At 54.0% G+C, this 9,367-nt stretch overlaps 1 protein-coding gene across 10 annotated transcripts in view; it reads left to right on the forward strand.

The window, feature by feature from the left end:
- The window catches only part of HDAC4 (histone deacetylase 4), a 202,532-nt gene that overhangs the window by 185,278 nt on the left and 7,887 nt on the right, over positions 1 to 9,367 (forward strand). For 7 of the 10 annotated variants that reach the window (XM_014546907.1, XM_014546900.1, XM_014546920.1 and 4 more), the window contains 2 exons: positions 815 to 904; positions 1,009 to 1,142. In XM_014546907.1, coding sequence (XP_014402393.1) covers positions 815 to 904; positions 1,009 to 1,142 — 224 coding nt within the window. The remainder of the gene's footprint in view (positions 1 to 814; positions 905 to 1,008; positions 1,143 to 9,367) is intronic. The other 3 variants (XM_005857710.2, XM_005857713.2, XM_005857715.2) reach the window with 1 other exon arrangement.

The raw sequence follows: 9,367 nt of genomic DNA on the forward strand, positions 1-9,367 counted from the left end.
CCCCGCTGTGGCGGTCACAGAAATCTAGGTCCTGGGACTCTCCCAGGACACTCTGGGGGCCCCTTGTGCCGACCCCATGGGTGCAGATGGCCAAAGAGAGCCTGTCATCTCTCCCCTCCCACAGGGAGAGTGTGGGTCACCAGAGAAGAAAGAGGTCAAACCAAGGGCTATGCTGGCGTAGCCGTGCTCCAGTGCGGGACCCCTCAGATCCACCTGAACCCGGGCAGTGTGGTTTAGTGGCGAGGAAGTGACCAAGCAACCTGGAGCCTGTGTCCCTGTTTCCATCAGAGACAAACCAGGGCTTTAGGAGGTTACAGTGCCCACGGCTGCCAGCGTGGGGCCGGGTCTGCCGATGGCCACCTGGCACTGGGGCTGCTAACCAGTGTGGCATGGTTTTCACAGGCTCTTTAATAAATGTCAGGCTGTTCTGGCCAAGGGTGGTAATTATCATTACCCATCAGGCGTTTCTGCCTGTGGGAGGGTGACGTGGGTGCAACGGAGGGAACATGGCTATTGATGAAAGCCAGACACGGATGTCAGAGTCCTAGAGGGGCACACGCAGCATTGATGTGTGTGCCGGAGTGTGTGCTCATGCGTGTGCCCAGCACACCCCCTAACCAGAACCCCTGGCCTCAGGGATGGACATGGCCGTGCCTCCGAGGCTGCCCACAGCTGCCCTGCTCCAGGCGCCCTGTCTCCTGGCCTCTGGTCCCCATGTGAGAAAGCCTGGGGGCCCATCGCCATCCCCCAAGTGAGGTGATTTGCAGCATTATGAAATCAAAGCACTGAAACCATAATTCCTGCTCTCACACAGATCAAACAGGATCCCAAACCGAATTCCTCGATGAATTTATTGTGATCGAACCTGGCTTCCATTATGAGCCGCGGTGTGCCAGCCCCCTGGGTCTGTAATGTGATGTAATGCACTTCTGGACGCTTTGATCTGCTGCCAGCGTCGGCCCTGCACCCGCCCTGCCCTCTACTTGTATCTCCCTTTTCCCGTTGCAGGTTTCGGGTACCTGACGAAGCAGCTGATGGGCTTGGCTGGCGGCCGGATAGTTCTGGCCCTGGAGGGGGGCCACGACCTCACGGCCATTTGTGACGCCTCGGAAGCATGTGTTTCTGCTTTGCTGGGAAACGAGGTAGGAGGACCGGAGACCCATGGCTGCTGCATGCAGGCTCCAGGCCCAGACCCAGACCCAGACCCAGTGTATGGGCCACTTCACTTGCTTCCCACTCGGTTTTTGATGTCCCCCCCACCCCCACTCAGGCAACACATCTGACAAAACTGCTTGATTATGGCCACAAGGAGGTGAGCAAAAGGATCATCAAGAACCCTTCCTCTTAAAAAGATGATGGTTCAGGGTCCCTTCATGTGTGAGTCACCTGGAGAGGATTGTCAGTTTCCTCCTTCAGAGGTTCTAAGGCAGGTTCCAGGAGTGGCGTCTCTGAGAGTCTCGGGCCCTGAGTGAGAGGCCTCTGCCTCCCGGGCTCACAGACACCAGGTCGGGCTCTGCACAGTGTCCCCACTGAGGCCCAGGACACAGTCAGGGAGACGCAGTAGCTGGACCAAAGGGGCTCAAGGATCTGGACCAGGGGAGGCAACTTGCAAGGTTGGAGGAGAGCCGTGGGGAGAGCTGCACTCCAGGCCAACGTGGGCCAGGGGAGGGCAAGGTGGTGGGAGGGATGCCTCCAGGGATGTCCAGCCCGCTGAGTGGCCACACTTCCTGAAACCTTAAATTCACCCACAGACCTTTGGATATGGGGCCACACCTCTGTCCCCTGAGCCCATCAGAGGTTCATGGAGCGGGTTCAGGATCCCCCTAGTGTAGTCTCTCTTGTTGCTTTGAACATCACACATGGGTCCTAGAGATGAGCTGGCTGGTGTTTGGGGAGCTCCGGTGAGTGCCCTAGATTAGAGGTCCAACCACACAGAGAGGTGCCAGGGCCCCTGCTCTCATGCCGTCCCGTCCCCTGGGACTCATCTCCCTCACCCATCAGACACGGTGACTGAGCACACTCCTCAGTCGGGTCAGGGCTACCAGGTAGTCAGTCAGGGGCCGTCATCTCTGCAGCTGCCCTCCTGCTGGTCAACACCAAGAGCGCAAGGCTCCTGTTAAGGCCCATCTTGGGTGCGGCACCCTCATAAGTTCATTGCTCAGTGGGGCTCTGTCCCCAGCTTCTGGCCTGTGGGGCTGAGTGCCTGAGAGGCCTCCCCCCGGAGGCAGTCACTGGGAGCCCACCCTGGCCGGTCCTGAGGCTGCCCTCTTAGACCCACCCACCCCACTCCCCCCGAAACACAGCTGACAGGGCCCATAAGGCATGTGGGGAGATGCAGAGTGGGGCTCCGAGCAGGTGCTCCAAGCTCCATGTTGAACTTCACTGCATCCGCCACACTGGGGAGATGGCCAGTTGCAGAGAGGTCTCCTGTGATGTGAGGTAGCACTCTGTCCTCGAGCTGTTCCCAGTCCGCATTATTCCCTGTGACTTGCATGAACTGATAGAAGGTAGGCTGTGGGCAGGAGGAGGAGGGGTATGGCCAGTGTTCTGCCAGGCTCAGGAGGGACAGAGATGACAGGTGGCATGTGGAAGCAAAGATGAGGTATCACCCAGGTCCGGGCCCCAGCCCAGCTGAGTGACAATGACCTGATGTGGGGTTGGGTCCATAGGAAGCTGTGTGTGTCCTCCCTGTGAGATGGCCTGCAGAGGAGAGCCAGGCCAGGTGCCTTGGGGAGTGGGCACCTGGGAGGAAGGCCATAGCTCTGTCTGCCCCTCTCAAGGGCCAGTCCTAAGGAGGGTGGACTGAGTGAGCACCATCCTTGGGGTGGGGGGATCCTGAACCCATTCTATAACCCTCTGCTGGGCTCAGGGAACAGAGGTGTGGCCCCATATCCAGCATGCTTCCTGGGGCTGCAGTTGTGGAGGAGGTGCTCAGGCTGGAGGAGACAGTAGTGTGGTCCCAGCTCCGTGCAGGCCCTATGGCGCTCCAGCCAGCCCCCACTCCCCGGCCCCCTTGCTTGTTGTGGATGGTGTTCATTTTAAGCCAGGTCACAAGCAGATCAAAGGTCCTGGTGGCATCCATGTCTGGTCAGCGGGTTAGCGATATGCTTGAACATTCCCGAATAAAATGCCAGTGTGCTTTTTAAAGTGCTCATAAAATTTCACCTAGCCTTTCTTCACATAAAACAATCTTCTCCCTTTCTAGCTAAAGTTAAAAGGCAACTGACTTATGTATTTAAACCATCCCAAACCTTTTTGATTCTTCGAGTTATTTTAAAATAACAATAGAGAACTGAGCTTTCAACTAGGGCCTGTCCCTTCTTCCTGTTTCACTCTTCTGACAAGAAAATGTTCCTTTACTTACACACATCAAAAAGCAGGAAACACTGGTTTATCAAGGTCTCTTAAAAATATTTTTAATGCAAGAAAGTTGGACGGAGCCCCACTTCTCTGCCCTGCGGCCTTTGAAGTGGATTGATGTACGGCGTGTTGGACGACTTGGTGCACACAACGGGCAGCCAGCTGTGGCCAACATAGCCACCTGGTGGGGAGAGAGGCAGGGGAGAAGCAAGAGCACAGCCTACGATAGGAGACCAACGCTGTGCCGAGGCCCACACTGCTCCCAAAAGCCATTTTATTGAACAGTTTTGGCTTTATTTGCAACTATTGGTGACAACTGACTGTGAAAACTCAAACGTTTTGCAGGAGCAGTGTAAACGGAGGTATAGGGAGTCCAGCAGGTGGAGGGCTGAGATGAGCAGTGAGAGACCATCATTTCTCATGTCACCCCAAAGGCAGCGTTTGGTTTGGGCCAATTTTCTGGTTAATCATGTGGCATATCAGGGATCAATGCCATCATTTCATTCAACCCAACTCCGAGATCAGTGAAGGAGTTCACAGAGGATGAGGTGGAGCCGCAGTGTTGGGAGAAAAGGCTTTCACTAGAAATTTAGCAACTGTGTTATGTTGTTACACTTTGGGAAAGGTGTGGCTGTGACAAAACACAGTGATTAAAAACAGCTGTGTGTGTGAGAGGCAGAGACAGACACTGAGTCCACTCAGTCTGGGAGCCGGTTATCTGCTTTTAGTCGGCCATCTCCCGCTCACTCACACACGCTCATACACTCACACTCACAGGCATATTTGCACATGCTCACACAATCATGCATACACACACTTGCAAGTCATGTTTATATACATGCTCATGTTTACACACTCGCAGTCATGTTTACACATCACAGTCATGCTTGCACTCACACTCAGCCATACTTATACTCACAATCATGTTTACACATGCTCACAGTCATGCTTACACATGCTCACACTCCTGGCCAGGGTCACCTCCTGCCAGCAGTGGCCGTAGTTTCAGCTGTGTGCAGGCCTATGTGGGGGCACAGGCCCCAGTGCATGTGTGTTTGCTTTAGGGCAGTGCATGCCTCCTGTCTGTCCAGTCTCCTGAGTCCTTGCTAGCAACACTCGGAAGGTGGACCCTCGCCCGTCCTTCAAAGGTGAAGGAGCTGTGCCCACACACAGACCATCCTCCTCACCCTGGTCATTGTCACAGCAGGATGTAGGGAAACAGTGACAGTTGGCGCCCCCCCTTCCCCCCCCGCCCCCCGGGCCTCCTTTGTAAAATGGGTAAGAAAGTCATCCTAGTTGCCAGCCACCTAGCTCAGCAAAAGGGTAGCTCACAGTCAAGAGTAGGATGCCATCTTGGGCCCTGTCCTTGCTTGCTCAGCAGGTTCAGTATGCCCAGCACTGACTGCCAAGCTCCCACTGTGGGTCCCTGGCAGCAAGAAACTCCTGTGTTCACAGCACTCAGCTTTGGTGACTGATTTTTTTTTTTTTTTCAGAGAGAAATGGAGAAGGAAAGAGAGAACCATTAGTGATGAGAAAGAATCATTGATCAGCTGCCTCCTTCACGCCCTCCACTGGGGATGGAGCCCGTAACCCAGGCATGTGCCTTGACTAGGAATCCAACCTCCTATAGGTCGATGCTCAACCACTGAGCCACACCAGCCGGGCTGATTTTATTTTCATACCTCATTCTCTTCCTAGAGGATTTGGCAACTATAAAAATATGAGACAGGAGAGCCAGAAAGCCAGACTGGAGCATGAGGGGGAGATGAGTTGCGCTGGCCCTAGGTCAGTCTAAGGACACAGGACTGTTCTCGCCACACCTTTTCCCCTACTCAGGGAGGGAGTGATGGGGGCTTTCTGAGCATTTGGTTACTGAAGAAGAGCCGCCACATGGCACACCAGCGTCTCCAGCATGTTAGGGTGGCATGTCACCCACTGGCCTAGTTTCCAGGCACAGCAGCTGAGGCCTCCAAGCCTGAGCTGATTGGGAGTGTGGGCTTCGTGTTCTCTGAAACACATGCCCCAAATCTCCCAGAGAGAAAGAATGGGGAAGGGGTGCACTCACCCCGGAAGGCATCACCCTGCCACTCTGCAGGTGACAGGACCTCCTAGGAAGAGCGGGCCGGGGCCTCTCCCACAGGTCTCCCAAGAAACTAGCCTCTCCCAGCCAGTGTCGCTCATGGTCAGGCATCGACCCATGCACCAAGAGGTCTTTGGTTTGATACCCCGTCAGGCATGTGCTCAGGTTGTGGGCTCAATCCCCAACAGGTGGACAGGAGGCAGCCAATCCGTGTTTCTATCTCTCTTTCCTCTCTCTCTAAAAAACAATAAACATTTTTTAAAAAGAAAAAGATCCCAGCCAGTGTTGCTCAGTGGTTGAACGTCAACCCATGAACCAGGTCACGGTTTGATTTCCCAGTCAAGGGCACATGCCCGGGCTGTGGACTTGATTCCCAGTGGCGGGGGGGGGGGGGGGGGGGGGTGAGGGCATGTGCCGGAGGGTAGGGGAGGCCAGGGGAAGGTCAATGGGGAAAAAAAGGAGACATACTGAAATCAATAAAAAACATTTTAAAAAAAGAAAAACTAGCCTCTTTCTGGTGTCATCCTGGCACATGCACTCTCTGTGTCCTCCCCAGCCAGGCAGGGTTTTTTTCACATGAGGGCCTGAGGCAGCAGGTGGGGAGGGCTGGGCAGCATGCCCAGCTGGCCCCCGTTTAGGGGGAAGGGTGCTGTCACCACAGATGTACTTCCTTACTCTGCTGTTTACCAAGTCTCAAGCCTTTAACCTTTTTTAAGAAGGAATTCGGGTTATTAGTTCTCTTATGATTTATTTTTGCTTTTTAAAAATTGTTGAAAACCAACATGAGAACAGGTTACCAACTTGTTACCAGCTTTCCTGGGCCACCTGGTGCTGACTCGGTGGAGGATTCACCGCCCACTCCTCAAGTCACCCTGAAGTAACTGTGTAGAGGGACAGGTTTGGTAGTGTCACCACTGGGCCTGACAGGTAGCTGTGGGGTTCCCGTGCGGCTGTGGAAGTGCTCGGGGCAGCAGGGATGTGTGGGGGATGCCATGGACATAAAGAGGGAACTGGAGCCACAGGTGGGTGGAAGGGCCAGGCTGGCAGCATAGAACTGGGCCTAGGAGGCCCCTCTGAAAGCAGCCACAGGAAGATGGGAGCAGGCAAAGGTGCTGCAGAGAACCCTCTGAGCCACCAGTGTTGTCAGACAGGGTAATACTTTGAGGGGTGAGTCCCCTCTTCCTGGCCCCTTTTTCTTAAGTCCAGGCGAGAAGCAGTCAGTATCTCTGGTGGTGGAGCAGAGCCTGGCGCTAAGAGGCGCCCATAAAGGCTCGTGGAGAGAATTGGTTCAGTACAAGCCAGTAGCATCTCATCACTCAGGCTTTATTCCACTCATGCATAGCGGCCTTGCCTTAAAAACCCAGGTCCACAGTCGCCCTTTTACCTTCCCTTTGTTATTCAATGAAACCAATAGAAACACACCCAGTCTCTGCCTTTGGTGCTGGCCTGAGTTTGTTTCCTTCTATCCTTCACACGCAGGCAGCACCTCCGGCTTTCCTGTCCACTGCCCAGGTCTCCAGAGAAGCCAGAGATGCAGCCGAGGGCCCTGATCACTCTCCCGCTAGATCGCTCCCGTTCTTTCCCCTTAATTCCACGTAACTTCACATGGCAGAGGGATGTGAGCTCAGGACAGGACCCTTCTTCATGGCTCATGCCTTACTTCACAAGCGAGTGAGAGCTCCACCCCCAGACGCCTTGCCAGGTGCTGGGGACAGAGAGACAGTGAGCCTCAGGTGCTGCACTAATGCTCGGGGATGGGGATGGAAGGGGTGCCGGCCGGCAGTGACATGTCACAGGACTAAGACATGACGAGGCTGAGGGTGACGGGAGGAGGTGACTTACATGACCCTGGAGGGCTAGCCACCACCACTGTATTGGTCCCACTGGGGAGAGTGGCATGGGGAACCAACTGGAGATGGAGCAGCAGCAGTAGTAACTTCCTCCCGTGTATGCACATGCACCCCTCTGCTTCAGAATGACTGATAACTTATACAATGCGTTACTTTTTAAAACACTGGTAAAACAAAATTCTAGCAAAATATTAAAGTTGGCACCTAATGATTGGGACACCATAGGCTGTACTGAATAGCGACCTCAAAATCTCAACAGCTTGTTTTCTGCTGGAGCTTCATGTCCAGCAAGAGGCCTGGGGCCCTGCTCCTCATCTCTCAACAAAGGGCCAGTGCCCTGGGGACACTGCTCCTCTCCCTGGTGGAGGCCTTTGGTGGTTATAGCCACCGCAGCCCATACAGTGCTCACCTGTGCCTCTGAGGTAAACGCCAGCAGAGGGAGCCGTGCTCCCAGGAAGCGGCCTTGCTCACCTTTGGAAGGTGAAGTCAGTGTTAGGCGCACAGCCCCCGCAGCAGTGGGTGACGAGGGCCAGTGCCCTGGGGACACTGCTCCTGTCCCTGGTGGAGGCCTTTAGTGGTTATAGCCACCGCAGCCCATACAGTGCTCACCTGTGCCTCTGAGGTAAATGCCAGCAGAGGGAGCCATGCTCCCAGGAAGCGGCCTTGCTCACCTTTGGAAGGTGAAGTCAGTGTTAGGCGCACAGCCCCCGCAGCAGTGGGTGACGAACCTCAGCAACACTGGCATCCCCACGCTTGACTTCCGCCAACATGATGGGCGAAACAGCACTGGAGCCAGCCAGGTGGATGGTCATTTCGTCGCCCCGGGGCTGAGCATCTTCTCATGCGGGGCCCCTCAGGCTTCTCTTCTCTGTGACTGCACAAGCAAGGGTGATCCCGAGTGGGGGAGGGGGGGGGGGGAAAGGATTAAGGAAAAGACAGACAAGAGAATGAAAGCTGGGTCTCGGTGGGACGCTGCCTCCCTGATGAGGAGACAGCGCCAGCGCCCACAAGCCGTGTCTTTATTTTATAGCAGATGCCACGAGGCAAAGTAGGGGCGTGATCACGTTGTTTACAGCATTCTCGTGAGCTCCAACCTCACTTAACTACATGCACCTGAACTCTAGCACAAGGCACGTGGGGCCACGTGTTTGGATCATAGGTTCAAGCTTACAACCACAGCCGTTGGCTATAATTGTGCTGGGAGGACCCTGCCCTCCAGCTGGGACTTGCACGTGGCAATGAGAGGACCCTGTCCTTTCATTAGTCCGAGGCTTGAACCTGGCCAAAACACCGTAACCGTGCCCCACATCTCCCCCTTTACTTTTGTTTTTTAAACACGCCTATTTACATTATCCAAAAAACTCTAAATTATTCAGCATCATCAAAATATCACAGCAAACTTCTGGCTATTAACAAAACCATAAACAGCAATGTTAAGAGAGAACAAAACTCTGGCTAATAACAAAGCAATATCAATGCAAAATCAAGCTACAAACATGTCAACATTTTCAGGACATTCCACCGAGTCCTTAGATTTAGCTCCGCAAGATTTTGCAGAAAACTGACAGTTCACCAATGCTAGCATAGCTTCCACTTGCTTTTCTAACATCTGCTTGGCCTCAGTCGCCTTCTTCTTCAGCTGACTCCATGCTGATATCTTGGCCACTAGCGTAGTAAAATGCCGCTGATGCAAAACTAGTCCCCTGGATCAGGCTGTTTGGACGGTTGACCTCAGCACTGAGTCCTCACCAGTCCTAGTCAAATCAGCCCTGTCCACGCCGGTGGAAGTCTGGTCCCTTCTCAGCTTCTTTCTTTAGCTGCTGCTGCATGTAAACGAGCAACCCTCGGTAGCTGGAGACTTCCGACTCTGAGTCTGGCGTCTCACACAGACCCAAAGTCCCAGGGAGCCATCTGGTCGCACAAGCAAAGATAACCAAAGCCTAGAAACAATGCAACTGCCGCACGAGCTTACAATCTAAGTCTAAAATAAAAATTACTTCCTTAAACATCATCCACCACAGCCATCTTCTGCTTTACAGTGGCTTAAACAAAACCTAGGAGATTTCTACCTTATTTT

Source organism: Myotis brandtii, unplaced genomic scaffold, assembly GCF_000412655.1.
Source record: "Myotis brandtii unplaced genomic scaffold, ASM41265v1 scaffold112, whole genome shotgun sequence".
Classification (NCBI taxonomy): domain Eukaryota; kingdom Metazoa; phylum Chordata; class Mammalia; order Chiroptera; family Vespertilionidae; genus Myotis; species Myotis brandtii.